General features: G+C 40.7%; 2 protein-coding genes across 2 annotated transcripts in view; both read right to left on the bottom strand.

Moving 5' to 3' along the window:
- Positions 1-847: 847 nt before the first annotated feature.
- gapdhs (glyceraldehyde-3-phosphate dehydrogenase, spermatogenic) lies at positions 848-15,024 on the bottom strand. Its single transcript, XM_060900439.1, has 11 exons — positions 14,956-15,024; positions 5,812-5,871; positions 5,631-5,727; positions 5,444-5,550; positions 3,932-4,022; positions 3,726-3,844; positions 3,209-3,290; positions 2,840-2,991; positions 2,591-2,753; positions 2,408-2,505; positions 848-1,263 (listed from the first exon to the last, which is right to left on the bottom strand). Exons 2-11 carry the CDS (start codon positions 5,838-5,840, stop codon positions 1,194-1,196), a joined length of 1,008 nt encoding a protein of 335 aa, XP_060756422.1. The 5' UTR covers positions 5,841-5,871; positions 14,956-15,024; the 3' UTR covers positions 848-1,193.
- A 3,352-nt stretch (positions 15,025-18,376) lies between these two features.
- The window catches only part of LOC132867492 (potassium-transporting ATPase alpha chain 1), a 38,512-nt gene continuing 31,129 nt past the window's right edge, over positions 18,377-25,759 (bottom strand). The window contains exons 17-23 of the mRNA XM_060900438.1: positions 25,565-25,719; positions 25,361-25,484; positions 25,125-25,270; positions 22,162-22,295; positions 18,781-18,882; positions 18,556-18,647; positions 18,377-18,461 (exon numbers count right to left, since the gene is read on the bottom strand). Of these exons, the coding sequence (XP_060756421.1) occupies positions 18,433-18,461; positions 18,556-18,647; positions 18,781-18,882; positions 22,162-22,295; positions 25,125-25,270; positions 25,361-25,484; positions 25,565-25,719 (782 nt within the window). The 3' untranslated portion in view covers positions 18,377-18,432. The remainder of the gene's footprint in view (positions 18,462-18,555; positions 18,648-18,780; positions 18,883-22,161; positions 22,296-25,124; positions 25,271-25,360; positions 25,485-25,564; positions 25,720-25,759) is intronic.

Raw genomic sequence — 25,759 nt, 5'->3', positions numbered from 1 at the left:
TCATATATCAGTAATATCACTTGCAAGATATCTGCACACTTGTACTGTCATTCCGTGCTCACTGTGACTTGTATGTGTGTATTTTTTTTTAACTTATTTAAATTTACTATTCATCTTTGCACTATGCACCATATTGCACCACAAGGGAAATCCTTTCTGTGATGAACAGCTAAAATCCAGATTCATATGTCAGTAATATCACTTGTAAAATATCTGAACACTTATACCGTCATTCTGTGCACACTATACTTTATATTTAACTATTCCATACTTGACTTACCTGGATTATTTTGCACTATGCACCTATTTTTTTGTTGTTTGCGTTTACGCTTTGGTTTTTGTACTATGAGAGCTAAGTGAACCGGAGTCAAATTCCTTGTGTGTCCACACACCTGGCAATAAAAGTGTTTCTATTCTATAACCGCTGAATCTACTGAGATTCTCAAACATTAGGGCTTCCTGCATACTCCTTGTTGGAGGGTGTGTAAATATACCAGCATCAAGTTATTTCTCTCCCCTTGTAATATTTACTTTCAACATTACAAATTACGAAAAACAATCATTTTTTACAGCCAAAACCTTTTCCAGAACTTTGTCCTGAGCGCTGCTTGGTCTTCATGATGCTCTTTATCCAGGTAACCAACCCGGGAACAGATGGACAGAGATCACATGACACTAATTCACCATCAGTTCAACTCCAATTAATTAAAGTGATTATGTAACATCTGGTGCCATTGCACCAAAGTTGTTTCGGGGTTTCCACACCAACTTATGCACTCCTTTACACACCATAATGCAATGTATTTAAATTTCTTTACATTATTAATTTCACTTCATGACACCCAAGTATTTTCACCAAACTATTTATTTGATAGTTTCTTTTAGACTAACACAGCACTTTCCCTCACTTAACATTAACTGTGGATCTTGACACCAGTGTAACAGTAACATCAGTATGGTAACGTCTACAGCAACGCTTCATGAGGCGACACAGACACAAATACTGTTCAACTCACTCAAACACCTCCAGGCAAAAGGAAAACTAAACAAAAACACACACATGCGCATACACACATCACTACAGAGACTAGCTGGTCTTGTAGAGAGTTTGTGGGATGTTAGCGCTTCAGCTATGACTCGAGTGCATCTAATAGAAGGAATGCGGTTCTGGTCTGGGTTCTTCGGTTTGAGGTTTACTCCTTGGAGTGCATGTACAGTAAGAGGTCAGCAACACGGTGGCTGTAACCAAACTCGTTATCATACCTGTAACAAAAACAAAAAAAAAATTAAGTTGGCATACAACAACAAAGCTGATTTTCCTACAACAGCACAGACCAGCGTTTTATTCCTCTTACCAAGGATTACTTTAAGTGTAGGGGTGTTCACACGGCACATATTTGCATCGATGCTGCACTGATGTATTTTGTTGCGATATCTCTTACACCGGTGTAAATTTTGTGGATCGTTCACACGTCACAAACCTGCTTACTAGAGAGAAGCGTGTTAGCACCGGTGCAGCCCCACTTGTGTTCACACGGCAGTTTTTGCGACTGTGCTATACGATAGTAATAATGCGGAAATGAAATATGCGCATGTGTGAAAATGTACTTCCTTTTCCCGGTTGTCATGGCATCACCAAGCGCCGGGAAAACAATGTGGATGAAGACACCAGTGTTGCCAGATACTGCTGACGTTTTCCAGCCCAAAATATGTTCAAATCTGCCAAAATGCACGTAAAACCGCCCAATCTGGCAACACTGGAAGACACGCAGTTCTGTTGTTGATATTCGCCATTTTGGAAGCGCAAAATACCAGGATGCAAATTATGCAATGCCTGTATGTAATCAACTCTCCTCACGCGTAGCGAGTCTACCCCTGTAGCGTTCAGACGGCCCATTTTATATCGGTGCTGCCCCGCAAACTAGCATTTACTCCGGAGTAAATTTCTTAAACCGCCTCCCGAGCAGGGTTAGATTTGCACCGGTTTAAGCAGCTTTCAGGGGCTACACTGGTATAACTGTACTGTGTGAACGGCTCTACCGGGGCAGCCCCGGTGCTACACTGGAGTAAAAGTTGCCGTGTGAACACCCCTTGTGACATTGTGCATTTTTATCCATTTTTGGTTACATTTAAATGTTGTAAAACAAGTTAGTCCCTGTTCTCACTTGCATTATAGTAGCTATAAACATCTGTCCCCTCACCAACTTCTCTTCTCTCTCAAACACCAGACTCCAACTTCATATGAATGAGTACTTTATTTTTATATGCAGTGTATGAGCTGTTACTATAGAAACGATAACACATCAGAACGAGTGCATTAATATAAAAGTGACTTGGAGCTGCACTACTGTTAGAAAGTGAATAACCTTGTGACCAATCAGAATCCAACAGCACCGTGCTCACTTACCAGGAAATGAGCTTGACAAAGTTGTCATTTAGGGAAATACCAGCACCAGCGTCAAAGATGGAGGAGTGGGTGTCACCAACAAAGTCAGAGGACACGACCTAAACAAAAACAAACTGACAGTAAACACTCATGTTATGGTACATAAACAATTTCACTGGCTAGGCCAATTCTCTCTTGACTCACAGAGTCCTCTGTGTATCCCAGAATTCCCTCCAGGGCTCCATGAGAAGCCTTCTTAACAGCCTCCTTGATGTCAGCGTAGCTGGCGGCGGTCGAGAGACGGCAGGTGAGATCCACAACAGAGACGTCAGCTACAGGGACGCGGAATGCCATCCCGGTCAACTTCCTGCAGCAAAAAACAGGAATAATGTTCATGTTTGTTGCGTTTAAGGAATAGCAGAGTGAAAAAGCGTGTGTATTCCTCCTGCTGACCCGTTGAGTTCTGGGATGACTTTTCCCACAGCCTTGGCGGCTCCTGTGGAGGCGGGGATGATGTTCTGGTGAGCGCCGCGGCCGTCGCGCCAGGCCTTAGCAGAGGGACCATCCACTGTCTTCTGGGTGGCAGTGTAGGCATGGACTGTTGTCTAAGAGAGCGAGGTAGGGAACGTGCAAGTGTTAAAAGGCACAATAGTCCATGTTTCTTACTGTACACAGAACATGATTTAAAGAAGCTTCAACACCATGGTCTCAGCACAAATGTATAACGAGGCCAAGAGTCTGTTTAGAAAACTTGTAACACATTCATTTTGAGCCAAATGATCTTAAAAAACACGCCACTAAAGCTACAGAATTTATCCTTACCATGAGAGCCTCCTCGATACCAAAGCTGTCATGGAGGACTTTGGCCAAGGGAGCCAAGCAGTTAGTCGTGCAGGATGCATTGCTGTCAGATACATTACCAGGCATTTGGGTTATTGTTAGTGGATAAGAATTCAAACATGTACGAAACAGAAACGTCAAGTAAACCAGTAATCATGTGATTTTGAAATACAACACCAAAAAAAAAAAAACCATGCAGTTGTGCTGATTCCAGGTTGCACCAAGAAGTTTAATTTAAAACAAAACAAACCCTTTACAATTATACACCATTACAAATTTATTCCCAAAAAGTCAACATCCCCAAACAACCATCTTCCTCCTCTCCCCTCCTGTATGGAGTGAAAATGAAATTGCTCCCCCCCCCAAAAAAAAAGTTACGAGTGAACATTAGTATTAAAACTGGCTTTAATGCAGTCTGCATTAATTAATAAACTAATAATCCAGATTATTCCCTGTTGGTGCAATCCCAGTCCAAGTTTATTTTGGACACTAAACTCACCTGACGATGGTCATGCTGGAGGGGTCGTACTTTTCGTGGTTGACTCCCATCACAAACATGGGGGCGTCAGGAGAGGGGGCGGAGACTACCACACGCTTGGCTCCACCTTGCAAGTGAGCCTGTGAAGAAAGAAGGGGGTGTGTGACTCAAGACACTGTTCACTTTGCAGAGATTGATTTCTTGCTGCGATGTGGTTCAAGTCTTACAGAGGCTTTCTCGATGCTGAGGAAGACTCCAGTGGACTCTACGACGTACAGAGCGCCGGCATCGCCCCATGGGATCTCAGCAGGCTTCATACTGAGAACAGAGGCAGCAAAGTGTTCAGTAGAGCTGGGGCCTCGTTTATAAAGACACTTGTACATGCAGGTCTGATCTAAAGATTCACATCCAAGTAGAGATTTAATCAAATGGCAAGAGTAACCTGATGTGCAAATATTTTAGTTTATTTACAGAGTTGATGAAATGCTTTCGTTTCCATAACAGGCACAAACAGCATTTGGTTGGATGAAAATTCACATCAGGACTGAAAAATTTTTTTTCCTGGAAACGATGCACCAAAACTGAATGTCTACAAAACTTACTCAAAGGCTTGCAATGAGCCATCTTTCTACTCAAGGAGGAAATACTCAAATGTTTCAGAAATTGTTTAAATTATTAAAATGCTTTAGTTCAGGGCTTTTCAGTGTGGGAGAGTCAGCCCCCCCCTCAGAGAGCAAATAAACAGCGCCCCCCTACAATTTGTTGTTGCTATACTTAATGTTCCATTCGTATTTAAAAAAAAAAATGGTTGTACACTTTTTTTTTTTTTTACACATTTTAAACAATGTGCCTTTAAAAAAAAAAAAAACAAAAACCTTGTTTTACACATTTTAAACATCTCATAGCATCGTTAGCTAGCACCTCTTGGCAGACAACACACTGGCAGTGGAGCATCTTCAGATCCAGTCCATGAAAATCCAAACTTTAAATAATCGTGGTCATACTTCCTTCTTTTTTTGCTTGGCCCAGACTCTGTCTCCTCACTCACTGTAGCTTTAGGTACTAAAAATCGATCCATTTCGTCTCTGGCAAAGGCTAGCTGAAGTTCGCTAAATGTCCACAATAGTAACTTATTCTGGTTTATTTTTCCTCACGTTGCCCCCCCCCCCCCCCCCGAACTCTGGCACCCCCTAGGGGAGGCACACCCCACACTTTGAAAAGCCCTGCTTTAGTTCATTTTAAATAGATAGGAGATGTGCAAGATTTGATCAGAATTGAGATGTAGGGCTGAAATGGGCTCTAAAAAGAGACCTGTGATTACAGGAAATTGCACTTGATTTCATCTTGGTTATTATTCACCAATATTCATTTTGCCTTCAGCAAGTAGTTTAAACCCCCAAGTCTTCATGTAGTATTCAAGCTTTTAGTGCTGGTTGGAGATCAGTCTGTGGAACAGCAGGTCTTCCTCCCTCTCACATCAATACACAAATGTGTGATTTCTGCCCTGAAGCCAGACCACAAAGCCGTGTCGTCACACAAGGATTTGTGACTCCATACGTGCAGAGGAAACACCTCCCCCAAAGCCTTCTCTACTACAAACACCGTGCACAAAAGCTGGAAATCATCTTTCTCAGCTAACCATGAAGCATTAAATTGGCTTAATAGGTTCAAGCCTGTGCTGAGAGAGAGAGAGAGAGAGAGAGAGAGAGAGAGAGAGAGAGAGAGAGAGAGACCCTCACCACTGGTAAACAGAGATAGCCTGGCCATCAACGATGAGCTTGCCATCCTCATGATGCACCTCTCCTTTGTAGCGTCCGTGGGTGGAGTCATACTTGAACATGTAGACCTGCAGCAAAAACACATGTACCAACATGACCTCCACTCACACACTAACGAATTACAAAAGGTCAGGAGGTCAAACCTCACCATGTACTTCAGGTCAATGAAAGGGTCGTTGATGGCCGCGACTTTAATTCCTTTCTGCAGGCAGGCCCGGAGGACCAGACGGCCGATGCGGCCAAATCTGAAAACACGAGACAGACCACGTTTAAAAACACCCCACACAATTCCAAACATGATGCAGATGTTGGAGCTTGCACTCACTTACCCGTTGATTCCAACGCAAAGGTTTGACATGATCACAGCTTAATGGGTTGCAAGTTCAGACCTGTGGGGAAGGAAAAAGAGAAACGCCATTGCATTATGATTCAGACTCAAATTGTACATCACTGCTGAAATAACTGGAAGATAGACAATTGAAGGGGGGGAGAGACTCCTAGAAAACATTTTAGAATAAGGTGAAATACTGAGATCAAAATTTCTGCAGTTATCAGATTTATTTTGGCTCAAACATTGATGTTACTCTGCCATGAAAATTCAACATTAGCAGTGGGACAATTTAAAAAAAAAAAAAAAAAACCCAATGAAATAAAGAACGTACAATTTAATGCAGACCCCCCCAAAAAAACCCCGTCAACATTTTATAAGACTGAAGGAGAAAGTTCAGCAGTGTAAATATTTTAAAATGCTATAGCTTCCAGTCAGTTTGTAATCTTCAAAGTGCCTTGTGATTGCCCAGCCCTACAGTACAAACACGCCCATTACAAGTGCACATTTCAACCACTTCATACTAAAATCCGACTCATTACAGAGTTAATTAGTCAAAAGGAAAACCTGAGCTCCATAATACATCAATCTTAATTCTAGATTTAATGAAATCTGTGCCAAATCAAATCAATTGTGTGCAAAGCCCCTGGGCTTTTGAAAAAGGGTGCGACTTCAGCTTGTGCTTGAGGAGATCTTGTTCTGGCCATTGTTAGCATGCAGCTCAGGAAACTCTCTGAACTTTCAGGAGCTTGGCTCAGACCCAGAACTCCATTGTGTTGGTTTCAACGAGCAGGCAAAAATTCAAGCATGCTGCCAAGAGCAACCAGAAAACAGGTTTAGTGACTCCATTTACCACTGAATAAAATTTCATACAACCCTGTAAAGAGTGTTAATTTGCTTTATGCTGCAACAGGAAATAGGACAAACTTTAGAGGCAGTGGCATAAAGAGTTAAATGTAAAAATGCAGTTCTTGCCAGTCATGCCTTAACAAGCTCAAATCACTCCTGAAGCAAGTTGCTGCATGCGAGAAGTTTATCACAACTCTCCGCCTGAGCAACAAGACTACGGCTTACACAACCTTAATCTAAACAGAGCAGGAGTTCTCCATCAGACCATTTAAGGCGAGTGTGGCCTGTGGGAAAGAGCACAGGAAGTGGAAGGAGTTTCATCTAGGAAAACAGGAAGCATCTCCAACTAGCATGCCTGTGTGTGCAAGGAATAAACCCAGTGTGTGGGGTTCTGTTATAGTAAAATAATCAGGGACAAAAAGTTCCTGCTCCTACTTTGGAGTTGACCATTTTCCTATTACAGCATGTTCTTGAAGTGTCCACCGTTTACCTCAAACAATGGAAGTTAAATGCACATTTCTCCTTACGGAAAACATGATTTCAACGATGACTCCTTGCAGTGTCCCCATGCAAACCCCTGTGTTTGTGTAGCCATTACTACACAAACGATAAAATTTCACAATTTCCAGCTGCACCATGGTCAGACCTGCCGTTATAGAAAGTTAACCAGGCAATCAGGATCCAAAATTTACTTCTTTTAGAAAAAGTGCTGTTAAGAACACCATTTTGTATGACACAAGTGAAGCAATTTGGGTGTTGCCTGGTTTCCTGCAGCAGAATTGACAATTCAGGATATTACATCATTATTACAGTTCAACAGAAATCCTGAGATGAACTGAGTTAACGCAGCATAGCGTACACTCTGGTTATTAAAGTCACCACTACATTTTAAAATAAAATGGTGACTGGTTCATCGCATCACCTCACTGTGGATTGTTCTAGATCATGACTGTAAATGGAAACAGTGCAAAGAACTGATTTGAAGCCTGTATCCACCAAAAGTGTTTTCTGCACTATAGCAGCATCCATTTGCTAAACAAATCCTCTGAAGCATGGCGTTGACATCCATCAGTCCTCAGTGCAAAGACACCTACAGCATACAGCTCCCCCCCACTACACTCAAGATATTTTCAGTTGAAAAATAAATTTACCAGTATTTGGAACACCAAGCAAGTCAAGGTCTCCCCTCTCCCTCACCGACCAATCAAAATCAAGAAGGGGCAGGACTTATGATCTCAACTCCATGATGGCAGAAGAGAAACTGATCCCAAGTATGACTGACAACCCAGTTACTCATGATCCAAGACTGAAGGGTTACCATGATCAATAGGAAGGAATGTGGAAGTGTTCAGTGTTTTCTGTAATCTAGCAACAAGTCAAGCTTGAGGGAAGCGCTCTGCGAATGAGGTCATGCTAGCCCAGAAAATGCATCCAGTGGACAAGGTTTAACAAATGTGTTTCTGCCCAATATTAGACACCTAGAATGAGAGCATGAGGCATCAAATCCTAAGTGTGCTAAGCTGGCTTTTCATCAGAAAACGATTCTTCGGTTGTGACTTGAGTTCAGAATGTATGAGACATGCTCATGTTACCGGTGGCTGATTTAGTGTCACTGCGACTAAAGATACCTGATGACAGTTCTGGTAGTATCAGGAAAGTTTTACAAAATTCAAGAGTGAGAGCATTGCTACAGCGCTCCTCAAAAATCCACCAGTAGGAGACCAGACACCCAAACTCCCATGACAACTACCGGTGATGGCGAAACAAAAAAAACCCCCACACATTCATACATACACGTTTGTTGAACTGTGGCTGCAGAGAGAACGTCTGAGGTCTCTCCACAGTTCAACAATAAAACTAAAAAGGAAGCTCTATGGAAATAGATCAGGAAAGGATTCAATCTTGTGTACGCAGCTCACTCATTCAAATCAATTTTAACTATTGAAAACCATGACGAATAGTTGCATGTTGATATAAAAGTGCTATGAACATGAGCAGAACGATTCTCTTTAAATCATAGGTTGATCAAAAATAAATATATATTAAAAAAAATACAAACCTATGACCTGTTGACAGTGTGCCCAGGAAGCAGCGGGAATATCTTAAGTAGTCACAAATACACACTGATCCATTTGCTGGATCATGCAAGGGTGAACATGTAGAGATTGTTTGAAATTATGAACATGTAGCTTTACTCTCAGTGGTCCCTGACTTTTCAGGCACCTGAAACTCTGCACTATCTGAGGAAAGATGGCCATTAGTGGTGCATTTCTCCCCCCAGTTTGGCTATAGCTGTAGAGATGAAAGGGGAGCAAAGAAAAAAAAAAAAATCCTTAACTTTTGAAAGTCAAACTATGATTTTTTGGGGGGGGATCCCCCCCGGAAAAAAAATTAACACACAACCCTGCATTCTAGTGCATTTTAGTACTTATTTTCACTAAAACAAGTTATAACTTGAGCCTTTTTCCTTTCATGTACATTAATGATTAACGTGTCAAAAATATCAAATTTAATTCCCATAGTTAATGAGCAATTTTCAGGAGTGCATTGTTCTAAATTCAGAATTTTCACCATTGGATGTCAAAACTTAGTGATGCTGTCACATCTTATGTGCAATACTGCATACATATTTAAAAAATAATTCAACTGATAGTTCACACTCATTAAATTGATTCAATATCAAAAACCGTCTTAATCAGATATATATTTATTGTAACAGTAAACTCATTCAGAACAGAAAAGAAAAAAAAATCAGCCACATTATCTTGTAAAATTGAGCTATTCAACACAAACTTATCATGCCACTTTAAAGAACTCAAACTATTAATAATGCACTAAAACTTAACTGGTTTGAACTGTGTGTGAGAGACATGGAATGCACTGCCAAGTTCATAGTTGTGTAAAAACCAAAGACAGTCTGCTAGGGTAAGTGAAAACCAGATTTTCAAGAGTTTTGTCAAATATCCAGATAAATCCGGAAGGCTTTCATCTACCGTATATAGCTGAAACAATTTGCTCTGGAGTGGAAATAGTTGAAATCACCCTCAGGCTCTTCATAAATTGACGAATGCTTTTACTCAGTCGATCTACAAGGACACGAGCAGGTTTCCAAACTCCGTCAAAGTCGAGCTCTTGGTGAAGAGGAAGCTGCAAGTGTTGTGCGAAAGGAAAACCTGACTCGACCTTCCCTTCAGTAGGTGATGCCTAGCCTGAATTAAAGTGGGTCATTGAACTATTTCATAGAAATATGAAAATGAGAAACTTACAGAAGAAACGGGATCTGCAACAGCGTTCTCTTCAAAATGGAGCCAAATTCACACAAGTTAAAATCCCCCCCCCAAGTTGAACTGCCCTTACATTCAGATCGATGTAACAGAAGATAGGGCAGTAATCTCCTAATCTGATGAATATGCGCGCACACCTGCACATTTAACACTGGTGGATAATCCTAATCTCTCAAGTCCTTCAGCTGATGCTACATTTTCAAGTTTTCAGAATGTTCAAATGGCAAAATAAATAAAATACCCTGCAATTTCTGCATCCTGGTGCAAAAACGTGATCATACAATGATGTAAAGAATAAAACTCAGTGTGGTGCTGCGACAGGAAAATAACCAACACCAGGTGGTATGATTAAGCACAGCTACCTCCCTCAAGTTGCTCAGCACAGTCCTGAAGTTAACTTATGAAAGAATGACCTCACTTTTGTCTTTCATCTGTTTATAGCCTCATTCTTCATGTTCAGGAAAGAGGTTACATTATAAAACTCCTGTTTTACCTCTGGCACTGGAGACTCCTTCCATTATAAAAAAAACCTTACAGAAAAAAGCTCCTGTATCCGTGATTAGCAAGTGCACCAATATAAACCTGGGATTTATTTCCAACAATAAACAAACAGCAGAATTGTGTTCACGTGCACTGGCGCTTATCCAGCCTCTGCAGTGAGAGGCGTCTGAAATTACTCCGAGGCATCATGTGATGTCTGGCAAAGGACATGAAGATTGTCCAGCACTGCAGTTTTCCTTCCTAGCTTTATTTCACTTTTCCTCCTTCTGCTAATTGATGAAAGCTTTGTTTCATGTTAAACCTGGCTATAAGAAGCAGCATGTGAGATCAGGTGACGAGCTGTCAGTGTAGTTAAAGATCCAGAGGAGCTGTTTAGTAAATAAACAGGAAGAACAGGTTCTGCATGAAAGTGCTGATCAGAAGAGCTCTCGGGAGATGAACAGGTGAAATAAGAGCATTCCGACAGCAGGACGGTGACGGGAATTAAACTGGAGCACTAACAAATAAGCGTCGTATTCAAGTCCCTCCTCTGACACCGACCCCAGTACAACAACTACAACATAAAATAATGCGACATATAGCCGTGGGAAAGAAGTTACGATTCCTAAGTTCTGCACCATTTAAGAGAACAATGGCACAAAGAGGTGCCACGCCTAAAACCCCCCCAAAAGCCCCATAGGTCACAAGAAGTGCATGTCATCTAAGCAGATCCAAAAATTATATAAAGCTTTTTTTTTAAATAACCATTTATCATAGCTATGATGAAGTATTAGTATAGGTAATCGTATGGGGCCGAGTAAAATTAAGGATCAGTTTCACTCATGATTTCAAAACTTTGAAATCACTAGTGAAACTGATCCTTAATTTTACAAGGAACCATATTACTTGTTTATAATATATAGGGCCAAATTCATACTTCTGAACCAATCAGGGCACAAGACCATCTTGCACATTTGAATCAGTTACTAAAGCATCTTTCATCATGACCCCCCCCCAAAACAAACAAAAAAAACCTGCGATAGCACCATGTCTAGCTCCCAGCAGTCATATGCCATTAGAGAATCGTTTGTCTTTCCACGGCCCATTTCTTAAACACGGAAAGCCAAAAATTTGTACTTGGCATTCTCGCTTGCAGCTTTCAATTGGTTTATCATTTCGTCAAATATAGTGAAATGCGGCATTGCTGAGTCAGCCATTTTGTTGACAATTTGCTATTTTTGTAACTGTAACCAAGCAACGAACCAGCAAATAGCATTTCAGAAATACAGCCCCGCGTTAAGGAAAAGCGTCCTCCTTGATTGGTCAATCAGAATTGAGTAATTTGGCCCCATGTATTATAAATGCCAGTAATTGTTGGATGTTGCCAGAAGTGGACGTAAGCAGAAGATCTGCACTACTTCAGGAAAACATTCCATGTTATAATTTAATGCTTAAAATACAACTAGAAATTAAATTTGATCAAACCAAAATTACTCATTTAATTTATGCTCCCTTTCAAAAAGGTTTTGCATCTGTGTGTACATGCTTAACAGTAGAGCATGATGCAAGTCATTGAGCTTTAAAACAGGACCTTTAACATGATCATATTTAAGACAGTTTCAGAAAAACTGATGTCATGCATTTTATTCCTTTTGTCATCCCCTGGATGAAAATAAGCTCCGCCTCCAAACCAGGACAGAACTGCCCAGCCCTGCCTCTTTTTCTGTAAAATTAGGGTTGTTTGGATGAATAAGAGACTCTTCAGTGTTTTAGTTACAGTTTCAGACAGCAGCTCTAACAAAACCACAAACAGTTGCTTTAAACTCAACTCCAGCTTTACTTCGGAGACGATGTTTCACACCAGGACGATGCCTGAGAAACAGCTGCATCAACCCAGTTAAAGTAAAATTCCTCATCCGGGACAGTCTATCTGGGTCAGTCTTCCTCAGGGACACATCCGTGTAAGCAGAGAGTTTATTTTTCATTCGATCCATTTGGTGCGACCAGTAACTCATACTGGGAACAAGAGACCTCATTTCAGAACACGTTTGGTCAAGGGAGGAGTCTGGCAGCCATTTTGAGGAAGTGCTGCATCATAGCGTGGCCACTTGTACACCCTCATACCTACTGTAAGAACAGCCTGGAGCCTCTCTTTCAGGGGTTTATACATGAACACTCATACACCTCATACAGGATACAGCTCATACTCCCCTGCAGTCTCATTTCCAAACCCAGTTTTAAAGTGTGTGTGTGCATGCACGTGTGTAATAAAAGTCAGACACAGAATGAATAGGTTGTGTCATCTCACTCCTACAGCATCACTAAAAACTTTCCCCTTCTCAAACCGTCACTCTCTCCATCCCCTCCTCCCTCAGTACTTTTCCACCAGTGAGCTCAGGCCAGAAGGGAGACAGGTAGCACACACACACCCCTTAGAAACACTCATAAAACCAGATATGTACATATTAAACGTCACCTAGCCTCTGATTTACTTAGGTGATTCTTTTCCCAGTCGGGACGTTTTAAGCCGTGGATGTGGATCAGTCTCGTGCTGCAGTGGGGTCAATAACACCAAGGACACAACAGGGAGGATGTGCTGCGTCACCCTGCAGACCAGTTTGGACCTTTTAACACGGACACACCGGTGTCTGAGTATAAAACTAACGGCACCGAAGGGATAACAACACTAACTGCATAGAAGTTCATAGTAGCCAATAGAGAGTTCAGAGGAAATGAGTCGACTCCTAGATACATGAGTCTCTCTTGAATCATTCAGTTCTCATCAATGGTTAATCACCCATCTGTACCCACGCCTAGCATTTTCATCATGGGTGTATGATAATGTTATGCTTGATAAGAACGAAGAAAAAAAAAATAAAATAACGAATCATGAGTCAAAAGTGAACCGAATCATGAGCTTTTCCTTGCTGAAGAATTCTGATCAATCCTAACCAAGCCTTTCAAAGGATTTAAGTTCTAATATCACATCACATCAAATCTATGCCTTACAGTACAGCACAACAAGAAGTCATACTAGAAATAAATAAATGACTCATGAATCTGAATCAAAGTCACGAATCGAATCCTGAGCTCCATACAGAGTCATTCCTACAGAACAGTATTTAAGGACAGATTAAAACCTTAATACGTTTTTAATACAGGTACACCTTAGTGTCAGTGAAGATATAAAAGCAGTATAAAGTGTTAAACTCGTAAAAAAATTAACAATTAAAGGAAAAGCCCCGCCCCCTCAGACGATCTGATTCATACCGGTTCCAGTTTGCATCAGCATCAACCAGCAAACCTGACATTCAGCACGTACACAGAGGGGGCCATTTATACGTGTTTAAGCCATTACCGAGACTACAAAACCAACATTTTATTAAAAAAGTTAAATACATGCAACTTCCAAAAAGGCCATTTTATATAATGAAATATTTAACCATTAAACACGGCTCATAAGTGCAGAACTCAGACCTGAATCAGAGGTTGTGTTACAAATGACTCACACAGACATTAAGTGCACTACTCAGGACGCCGAAGCGTGCACCGGGACCGTTTGAAACAGGCTCCAAGTGCGCGCATGTAGGGAACGAGTATGAATTTGGGACTCGGATATGTAAATCATCATTTGTCTGACCTTGACAGCGGATGCCGTCCTATAGGGGGATGTGAAAGCCTATATAAAGTCTGAATAAAGAAGAAAAACAAGATACGGGCTGCAAAAAACAAGATGTTTATCACTTTGTCAAACGCAGAAGGATTAAAAAGACGCTAAAACCATCATTAACTTTGAGTTAGTGATGGAGGAATTACAGTATGCAGGATATTAACAATACATAACATTGTTATACACACTTATTAACCATCTTAATTATTATTTCTGGCAAAAGCATCTTAAAAAAACCCCCTCCATCCCTGCGCCATGTCTCAGTCATGGAACTTTCTGGAAAGATGATGACGTAGCACGTGTTCATGAAGAGCAGCTCGCGAAGCACGTAGACATCCAGGTTTCCACTTTTAAAAAATGTCGTGGTTAATTTTTAGTATCTTTGCCTTGTTTATGAGTTAATCGAAATGCAAACACGTAACTTTTATTTTAAACAGTACAGAAATTCCGTACAGGGTTATGTAATGAATGAATGAATGAATGCTTTCATCCATTCATTCAGCTGCATTTTTAAGTACCAATAAAACCTTCATAAATACTTCACGGCTACAGCGAGCATCCTTTAAACTCAAGCAATCATCAGCAGAGGATAAAGCCTTAGGATTACTCTCCAGTGAAGAGCTTCCTGAGGGAATTAATGAGGTAGCCAAGCTGCGTCCTTGCACCGAGCTCGAGGCCTAAAACCCAGTCAGAAGGGCACATCCTCTTCCTCTTTTTCTCCTTCTCTACAAGTTATTAACCCTATAAACTAGCTAACTGTTTTTTTCTCTCGTAACTATAACTTACAATTCTTGGCTTTTTTTTTAAAAGCATATATATTAAAAAAAAAAGTTCGTAGATAAAGCAGCACGGACAGACTCACCTCCTACTCTCTGTGATGCTGCAGCAACACTGCGCTGCTTCCGACTGACGCCCCTTTTTATATAACTTGCACGTGCACGACTCTGGTCTCCCTGGTAACCTGACGTAAGCGGACCTTTTCAAAACGCACGAGCGGATTGTCACGGATGCCATAGAAACGACGCAGAGGCCAAAAGATCCACTAATAATGCGTCGCATCTGATAAAAATAAATTTAAGCAAGAAATCAAGATTCCCCAAAAATTATGAATGCATCTTGCTTTGGGATACTTAATTTATTCTTTTCGACGTATTTCCAAATCAAATACAATCCGTTTTCAGAAACATACAGGAGCCTATATTTGCTAAAACGAGTATTTTCTTTGACCGAATCCCAATTCGCTTTGTACTTCCTGTATAAGTGGACTACATAGGGCATAATCTAATGTCTCTACGCACCCTATATAGTGCACTACTTGTCCGGTAGGAAGCCATTTTGGATTCGCGTCTGTGGTAGCACGTGACCCGTAATGACGCAGAGCGCAGAAAGACAAGGCGCGCGCGAAAGAATGGTGCATTGTGGTCCACGGCTGAAACAGCTCGAGCGTTAAAAATGGCGTCTATGCTAACGATGCTAATTTAGAATGAGAAAACATGGACCAAGTAAACATTCTGTCAGAAAGCGGACAGAGTCATGTACGAGGTGCCTCTGAAACACGCCCTTCCTGGGCAGCATTGAGAATAATCCCATTTTATTCAGAAAACGTGTTAACCCCTATGAACACCAATGTATTTAAAAGAATGAGTTTTCATATGTTTTTGATTCATCCAAAAATATTCATACCTACTACTAGCTTCTTAAAATTGGTTTAAGAGCATGTTTACCCTCACTGAAAATGATAGGATGAATGATTCTGCAGTAAAGAACCAGCACCACGCCCTCCTGTCAACATAAACACTGTAATGTACCCCTTTTCCACCAAATCAGTTCCAGGGCTGGTTCGGGGCTGGTGCTGGTTCACAACTTGTTCAACTTGCGAGCCAGCTGAGAGCCAGTTTGCTTTTCCATAGCTCGCGGTGCTAAGGGAAGCCACGTCATTACGTCGCTGTATTGAGGTATTTCACTCATATGACCAAGTCATGTGATGCTGCCATTTTGGACGGCACGGCTCGAATCAGTTTGAATGCGAGGAAGGCGGCAAACGAAAAACATAAAAGAAAAAGGAGCGAGATGCAGAAAACACCTTCACTATCCAGCCACGTAGGGCATTTACAGGGCGAGCAGAGGGAGAGGTATTTGCAAAAATTGAGGTTAGCAGGCTTAGAGAACGACGTTTACCTGCTTCCACCAGGATTGTTCACTGACGTACGGAAGTACACGAAGCCCTCGTCTTTACCTGACTTCGGTCCACATGATCTGTATACCTATGTCGTTAAAAACCCATCGCCATACACAGGTATTGATCTGAAAGCGTATAAGAGTTTGGATGCCTACAAATATTTTGTGTCAGGCTGGGTAACATGCCTACATCAGCGGGTCGTCCCTGGAGCCGGTGGTCGCCATCTTATTACAGCTAAGGTTTGTTCACATTTTCATTTACTTTCGGTCCTCAGGATAAACAAAATGTTATTAAATGTCATTGAAATAACTTCTTAGTCTGTTGAGACATGGCCCGTTATAAATTTGCTGTTACCAGGCAATGATGAAGAACTGTATTATTAGGGTCGGTGTCTGTGTGGTGGCAGTGTACTAGCAACTAGCTGTTAGCACTAGCTAATGTCAACAACATCATAGCTAGTATGTTACTGTAGCAATGTTTACGTTCAGTCATTTGGATGACTGTTAAAACCTTTCAGTCTCAAGTTTTTCCTTTACTGGATTTACTAGTTTACTGAGCTAGCGTGCTCGGGCAAGCTGGGAGCTAGCGCGCGCTAGCTAGTTTACTGAGCTAGCGCGCGCACTAGCCTGCCGGCTGGCCGGCGCGCGCGCTAGCTCAGTAAACTAGTAAATCCAGTAAAGGAAAAACTTGAGACTGAAAGGTTTTAACAGTCATCCAAATGACTGAACGTAAACATTGCTACAGTAACATACTAGCTACTGTTATTGACATTAGCTAGCTTGACATTCAAAATGGTGGACACCGGGGCGTCACGTGACCCTGTGATGTCAGGTGAAATACCTCAATACGTCAGTTACGTCGCTACGTTTGCATAAACCTTGGCGCGAATATCGAAGCAAAAACAACACGGAAGAAGCCGCAGCAGCAGCAACAACAGCAATAATAATAATAATGGATGACTTCGTGTTTGTACAGCTGCTGCTTCTCGTCGCTTAAAAATGGTGATCTTTCGCGGTCTTGTTATTGTTCTTAACAACTCCCCCCCCCCCCCCCCCCCCCCCCCCCGCTGACGTAAGCGGTTCTTTCCTCTGGCCCAACAGAGAGTCGGTGCTAGCCTGGAACCGGTTTTTCTGGCCCCAGAGCCAGTTCTTTATCAGTGGAAACAGAAAACCCGGTTCCAAACTAAGCACTGGCCCCAAACCAGCCCTGGAACTGCTTTGGTGGAAAAGGGGCACTAGTGAGCGCACACTTTCACAGATAAACACTGATGAGATTTCATTCTGTATCTGAGTCTCAATTTGCATCATTTTCTGTGTAAATCTCATCTCATCTCATTATCTCTAGCTGCTTTATCCTGTTCTACAGGATCGCAGACTACGGGCGAAAGGCGGGGTACACCCTGGACAAGTCGCCAGGTCATCACAGGGCTGACACATAGACACAGACAACCATTCACATTCACACCTACGGTCAATTTAGAGTCACCAGTTAACCTAACCTGCATGTCTTTTGACTGTGGGGGAAACCGGAGCACCCGGAGGAAACCCATGGGGAGAACATACAAACTCCGCACAGAAAGGCCCTCGCCGGCCACGGGGCTCGAACCCGGACCTTCTTGCTGTGAGGTGACAGTGCTAACCACTACACCACCGTGCCGCCCCTGTGTAAATCTATCCCCCCAAAAATAGAATAGCTATGCAAATTCTTTTGCATACTGGATCGTGATTGGCTGTTATAGTTTATGACATCATAACGTTTCCATTCAGTACTACAAGTTTGCTTCATGAGATTTTCAGTGCCTTAATTTTTTCAACATGATTCCCCTACTTTAACCACTCAAGCTCAAAAGCCTCAAAAGGACTTAATTACCGAATCAGTTTGTAAGATATCAGAATATGTCCTGGATGAATGTATATCAGGAAGGTTAAATCACTTAAAACCAACACATATTGTGTTTATTATTTTATTAATAAAAGTCTCAGATACAGGCTCCATATGATCCTAATTCTCATCAGTTATTTTTAAATAGGACTTAATGAGTAATTATTTTAAGGAAAAATATATTGGTAGCAGATAAAATATAAAATAAAAATAAACCATTATTTGAAGAAGTCAGGTGTCATTTTACAACACCAAATAACAAGTAATGCCGACGTCCTCTCAGTAATACAACTCCTGATCCCACCAACCTGTTGAAAAATGTAGAAAGCAGAACATCAGTCTTGCTCTGATATCTAGTTATGAGTTAAATAAGATTACAATAGTGATTACTGAAATACTCACTGCCTGGGTGTCTTCTCACGCCGAGTTTCCTTATTTCATCATAAACGAAGATCAGGATGCCGTATGGCAGCGGTACAAACCACCACTGCGCCCTGGAATGAAGACAGAACAGACATATGATTTATGAATCACTGTTTGTTGACATTCCATCACATGTACACGTATTATTATGTACTATGAGAATGCAGACAATATCAGTAATGCTGAGGGAAAACCGTAAACTACCTGATAGGCATGAAGTTGAAGATGTTCGGCATCCCTGGGCAGTAACACAACAAGTTACCGAGACACAGCTGGAAGATTATTGCACTCACAAGCACCCGGTTTCTGCATGAAAATAAATAAATAAATAAATAAATAACATTATCATAATAATATAACCATAATATAATCATAATATCTCAGCAGCTCTGACGTGCAGCTACAAACCATGGGTTTATCTTAAAGGTAGACGGCCTTTCAGATTTTTCAAGTGTAGGTCATAAAAAGAATTTTCCCAACACCCAATTACTTCTGTTTAGTGACTGAAAGCTACAGAATTCAAATGACAGACTTCCAATTTTATTAGTTTAAAAAAAATAGAACAATTAATGAATTTAGGATCATGTAGCCCTAAATTCTCCACGATTTTTTCCTGCTTCACCATGACCCAATTCAAGATACTACGCCATGCATCACGTGGTGGGGTTTCCCTATTCGCGCAAGGCATTGTGGGATACAAATTTGAAACAGGAGAGAAAAATGGAGGACGTGAGTGAAATGTGAAAGAGCGACTACAGTAACGGAAAGCAAGAAGAAAAAACGTTATGTTATATACGAAGGAAAGGAAACACAGGACCAAACTAATAAATATGGGCGCTCAGCGAGCACCTCGGTGTGATCAGCTGTTTGTTTAGCGACAGAATGATGGAACTGTCAGTGCACGCTCAAAGGGAAACCTGTAGGTGGCAGTAATGCAACACTGTGGATGCCAGCTGCCGTAAAACCCAAAAGAAGAAGAAGAAGCTAAACCTGCGCATGCGCACACGGACTTCCTCTGTCTGCTTGACTGCGCAAAGCGAGCGATTTCATGCACATTATTTGCTTTAATCCCCTCAAATTAAATAACTTCCCAGCCACAGAATGGCCTGATATTTTGTGAGATATTACAGAAATAAACAGATATCACAATCACCACATTTCAGAGGGAACTAAATTTCACTGATTTCATGAAATCGAAAGGCCGTCTAGCTTTAACGTTCTAATTCGTTGTTTCACGAGTCACAGCTCATTCACAGGCAGTTGTACAGCAGGCGTTCCACATAAATGGATTAAAAAACATGTCATTGTTGACATGGTGAAATCTTCTCAAAAGGAGGACTGTGTTTATTTAACATTTATGAAAGGAGTCTCCAGTGTCAGTGCTTTACAAAAGTCAGAAATCAAGCTGAAAACTTCAAGTTTTCAGGACAGGCCTGTGTTTCCTCAAAAGCATCGCAGCACAAAGATCATCATTAAATGGTAGAGCGAGCAGCACAATGAATGCTGTCTCTCCAAGTTAAGATGCTCTTAGCGTTAAGAGCCTTTTGGGAAGCCCACCACAGATTAGATGATGCATAGAAGCTTCTCTGTAACATGACAAGCTGTTTGTTTTTTTTAAAAGAGAGAATAAAGAGAGGCTGGTGAGGGAACGACTGTTTATAGCTGCTATAACATAAGTGAGAACAAGAACTAAACTGTTTCACAGATATTCCACACCATTAAATGGAAATAAATATGGATTAAATAAAAGTATGATGTGTCATTGTTGGATAAATAAAATGAATGTATTTTATCGTCAGTAAATTGTCCTGGTATAAGAAGAATAAAACACTTCAGGCAGGGCTGCCAACTTTTCAAAATTCCTTGGAGTGACATTTTTTTTGGGGGGGGGGGGGGGGGGGGGTCGACAGCAAAATTTTTCCGCACACCACGCAGTAAGTGGGAATTTTGTATTCAGTTTGATATTCACTTGTCCCCCTGCATTCTGGTGTTTTGTTTGTGGGTCGTCCAGCTGGAGATGGACAATGGGGGGGGGGGGGGCGGGGGGGGGGGCATTTAAGGGCTTTCCCCACCCCTGGGTTCAGCAGAAGATTGGCATGGGGAAAAATATCAACAGCAAAAGAACAAATAAAATGCTTAAACAGTAAGCAAAATGTGCATGTGCTACAAGAAACATTACAATGATTAAGTTTGAACAGTATTGAAACACAAAAAGCTGAACCTTGGCCATAGGTGGGAATGTGCACACAAAGTTGGGCTTAAAAATTTTGGTCATACTTAAATAAGCTATATTAATATATTTCTTATTAATTTATTTCTTATCTATGTTTCTTATTAGTAATAGAGCATTCGTCAGGGCCTGTTATCTGACAAATATTCTCTACCTGTCTTGCCCTCTTTGAAACCCTGTCTCCTCAGTATATTCTTCTCTGTCTTTTTTTTTTAATTATTCACAAGTTCAGGTTCTTTGATATTACAGGTGACCATGCTTTATTTACTTTAACTGAGCAATTACATACATCATAAATAATTAAAAATAAATACCCTGTAAATAAACAATAGGTATGGTGGCTAATGGCTCTTCTTGCATTTGTAATATCTCTTACTTGCTTTATTTTACAACATTTCCAGTATGGCTTCAAATAAAGTCATAAAGTATGATAACATACAGTAAACAAACTAAAAATGCGCCTTAATAACTGTGTGCTAAGGAGGTGCTCTCCCGTGCTGCTTGTTGGGGAAGATAGAGGCTGTGGCACGGCAGTAGGCCTATAATGATTTAGCATGCCTAGTACACAGCTCTCGATATGGCATTAAATATCCTCACAACACTTATAGGCTAAAACGATTAAGAAACTTTATATAAGTTCATAATTACGCCAGTAACACCACACATTGGCGTGCATATGTACAAACCTGTCTGAGACACCCGTCTTCAACTCGGATACCTTCTTCTCCCTCCTCTTCCTCTAAATTGACGGTAGGCAATTATCCAACTTCCGGCGAGTGCAGCATCATTAGATGCGCCACCTACCATAGGGGAGTGTGTACAGAAGGGAACACCTCTCTGCCTGTTTAGCCGTGCGTAAGGCGTAATTGATCGATCACAAGCGGTTGGCGCGATGCAATGGGTAGCCTAGATCAGATAGATAAACTAGATTTTTTTCTAGCGTGAGAAATCGGAGGTATGGCGTGTGAGCATGTGAAGACAGTCAAATGCGTGTGTCTCACGCTCATTGCGTGAGAGTTGGCAGCCCAGCTTCAGGACATGCTGTTTTCATAAAATAACCAACTTCAGAGCGATAAGAGTAACTCTACATGTGACACCACAATGTCCCTCATTATTTTAGTGACATCCAGCAGCAAAAGCATGAGTAAAAACTGAGGATTGCTGGGAGACTGATCTAGAATTGAATATGGATAATATTTTCTCTGTTTGTGGTGTTATTATTGGTACCAGGTGGATATTGACCTCTACAGTAGGTTAAGATATAGCTGTGTGAGCATGCAGCAGTCATTCCAGATAATGACTAGTAGTACATGTGGGCTGACGCTTTGCTTTCGGTGCATGTGTAACTCACAAACCTGAAGAAGCCCTGCTGGAAGCAAGACAGTCGGCGAGTTTTCCTGATTAAGCAATCAGCAATCTGGCAGACTTCAATACTGACAAAGAAGACGGTGTAGCAGGTGTACTCCTGATACAGACGCTGACTGAATGTCTGTCAAAGAAAACAAAAGCGACATGTTCCTTTAAGATCATTTCGATTAGCCAGTGCATTTTTGTTTCCACTTTTTATTGTCTCGAATATATAGGATATGTAATGACTGATAAAATGTTTGAGATTGATTACAGGGCAATTCCATGTAAATGTCAACCTCACCATGCAAAAATAAAGCAACATGTAATGCATCAAAACCACTCCCAGAGATATCACCTAGGCCTGTATTTTACAGATGTGAATAAGTTGAACCAATTTGTAACCAACCTAATATGTCACTGTCAGTCTTTCTTTCTTATAATGTAAACCCCAAGCTAAAATCAACTTTGATCATGTACAATTCTATATTATTGCCACAAGCCACAGAAATGTATGCTAAAATCCACAAAACAGCAAAACAATAGCCATCCTAAATATTATTTAAGAACTTTGATAGTTTTAGCTGATATTTAGAGAGTTTTTCAAAGGGTTATGGTGGTTAAATTGCTGATTTTCTAAACATATGCCATGTCTATTTCAGACGCGTCACATCCATAACGGAATTTCGTCACATCCATAACGCTGACTTTTCCTTCCGAAACTCTGCATGAAATACAAAATATTTTAAACAAAGATTTTTTAATATTCACCTTGGACCCCTCTATCAAATGGATATCTCCATTTCGACATTAGGTTTACAATTTCACAGAGTTTGATAAAAATGTACAGTCACCCAAGAAAAGTGATACTTTTTCTGTCACATCCATAACGCATCTTTTATTGGCGTTTTCTGGCATGCCCTAGATGTACTATGGGAATTGTTCTTGTTCTATCACTTCTCCAGTATGGTACAGCCTTAAAATATGCAACACCTGTTTAAATACTGGGAGACAATAAAACATGCACTGGGTCATTTGTTGCCATTTTGAGTTCAAGTGTCACGTCCATAACGCTGGAATTGCTCTACAGCAGTATGTCATATGTACATAGATACATTTTATTTGCAGCTTTAGCTTGATAATAAAATCTGGACACTCGTTACAGGACAAATGACTCTTTCAGGTGTAACAGAGTGGAAATTAATTTGATATAGAAGTGACGCTTTAAAATAGAAATGCTGCGTAACACTCAGAGGAAAGTGCTATCAACCCTCTTCTGCATACATGAGCTCAGAGATGCCTACGATTGGCGAGGGTTACTGTGAGTGACAGGGGAGAGAGAATGGACAGGTCTGTTTGAATTGGTGGAATTCGAACTTATCCTACAACCAAAATATCTTATTGATCATATCTACTCTGAGTTCCTTGTGATATCAGCAACTTTTATGGAACAAACTCTTCACATGCTTGGTGGTGGATCATACTGATGGAAGGTGTGTGTGGAGGTGTGAATGGGAAAGTGACTGAAAGTGAAACCATGTACACTTTCACCAAAACATCTCCTTCACGTGAAATAATCTAAAGATGATCCTTCCTGTGTCTTTTACCCCTTTGATGCAAAACATTGGTCAAAAGTGACCCGGCTGAGTTTTTATCTTCTATATCTTTGCAATAAATTAATCCCATCATTCAGTATTCAAGGTATTCCTCAATTAGCTTGTTTTTGATCATCATACATCCTTATTTTATTTTTTCCTTTCTTACTTTTTGAATAAAAACCCTTTTTGTATCACTACCCTTCTAATGCACAACATGGGTCAAAAACGACCTGCGTTCATTTTCCAGGTTATTTCATGTACGGCTGAGTGTTTCTATGATATACTTTTGAAATAAATTCATTTTGTCATTTACTTTTCCAAATATGCAGTAAATATCTTGTTTTTGTTTAGCACAAATCATCATTTTTATTTTTCCTTTCTTAAGTTATGAACAAGCACAGCTTTTGTAATTCTACATCAAGTTTACACACATGGGTCAGAACCGACCCGCATGCATTTACTCCAGCGTTTGGTGGGAACTGTGAATTGTGCTTGTGTCAGACATTTCACAGCTCAGCACAGCGCCCTTTGCCCATCTCATACATGGAAGTAATGTTTTTCAATTGTTCTAACATTACCTTAGAAAAAAATTGATGATATTTAGGTTACCTTGAGAGTGAGTAGATTACTTGTCAGAAAGTTACAAGTAATTACTATTAGCTACCGAGCTGTCGACATATTCTACTTTAGTTAGCTAATTTTATTGTAGTTGGCTTAGCTAACTACATAGTTAATAAATAAATAACTGGCCCCATTCACTGCTAAAGTAATTACTTGAAACAAATTATTATTATAGTATTAAGACATTTAATTTTAAATCACACTTGGATGACCCATGTGTAGTAATATAAACAGTATTTTTGTTCATAAAGTAGGAAAGAAAAAATTAAATTAATGATTTGTGGTAATTAAAAACAAGATATTTAAAGAATACTTGGAATATTCAATCATAAAATAAATTGATTTCAAAAGATAGAGCAAAGAAAAACTCAGTCAGCATGAAATAACCTGGAAAATGAATGCGGGTCATTTTTGACCCATGTTGTGCATCAGAAGGGGTGTGCATATGTTTTGCATCAAAGGGTTAAACATCTTGCAACAATTTGTACTTGTTTTAAATTATGCATAAATTGGATGTATATCTATTTTGTGTCCTGTTTCTTCCTTATTATTATTATTATTATTATTTTGTTTTTAGCTACTTGGTAAAGAACTTTGTGTATGAAATATGCTCCATAAATACATTTGCTATGCTTTGCCTTGTAAGCTTGATGTTAGAAAAACATTTCAAGATGGTCCAATTTTTAGTGGATATTTAAATAATTGACCCAAAGGATTAAGTTCATATTTAGAATAATCTTGTTCGGACCAACCCATTCCTGTCCGTAGCTGTCCTGTAGGTCCTGCAGTGTGACGTTTTCCCAATAAGAGCGAAGGCCCACACACAGCAGAGGGTACCAGCCCTCCTGAGCCATCGCCGTGAAGTAATCTGTGAATCCTGCGAAAGACTGGATCGCTCCTGAAGACAGGAAACGGAGCTCTTATTGATAAACACAGGCACATTAAAATAAATAAAATCAGTCCTAATATTATAAGCCTAATGTTATACCGATCTGAAAGTAAGAGTAGGCGGCGAGGGCTTCGTTCACCAGCCGGTCCCTGCGTGGGTTCCTGGGTTTGAGATGCATGATGTCGCTCTCGGCTTTCTCATAGGCCAGGGACACTGAGGGGTACTGAGAGACAGCAGACGTCAGAGAGAAACATGCAGGATTTTTATGTCACGAGTGAAATGATGGTGATGGTGCACACTTACGATATCCGTGGCGAGCTCGATGAAGAGGATGGTGATGCAGCCCAGAGGCAGGGGCACGCTGACCGTGATGTAGATGAGGTATGGAGTCAGTTCTGGAATGTTCTTCGTCAGAGTGTAGGCGATGGATTTCTTCAGGTTATCAAAGATAAGCCGACCTACGGAGAAGAAAGAGTGAAAACGTGAAGGTCTTTACTT

The sequence above is a fragment of the Neoarius graeffei genome, chromosome 19 (genome assembly GCF_027579695.1).
Source record: "Neoarius graeffei isolate fNeoGra1 chromosome 19, fNeoGra1.pri, whole genome shotgun sequence".
Classification (NCBI taxonomy): Eukaryota; Metazoa; Chordata; class Actinopteri; order Siluriformes; family Ariidae; genus Neoarius; species Neoarius graeffei.
The sequence above is the reverse complement of the archived record's forward strand: the minus strand, read 5'-3'. Positions and strand labels throughout refer to the sequence as shown.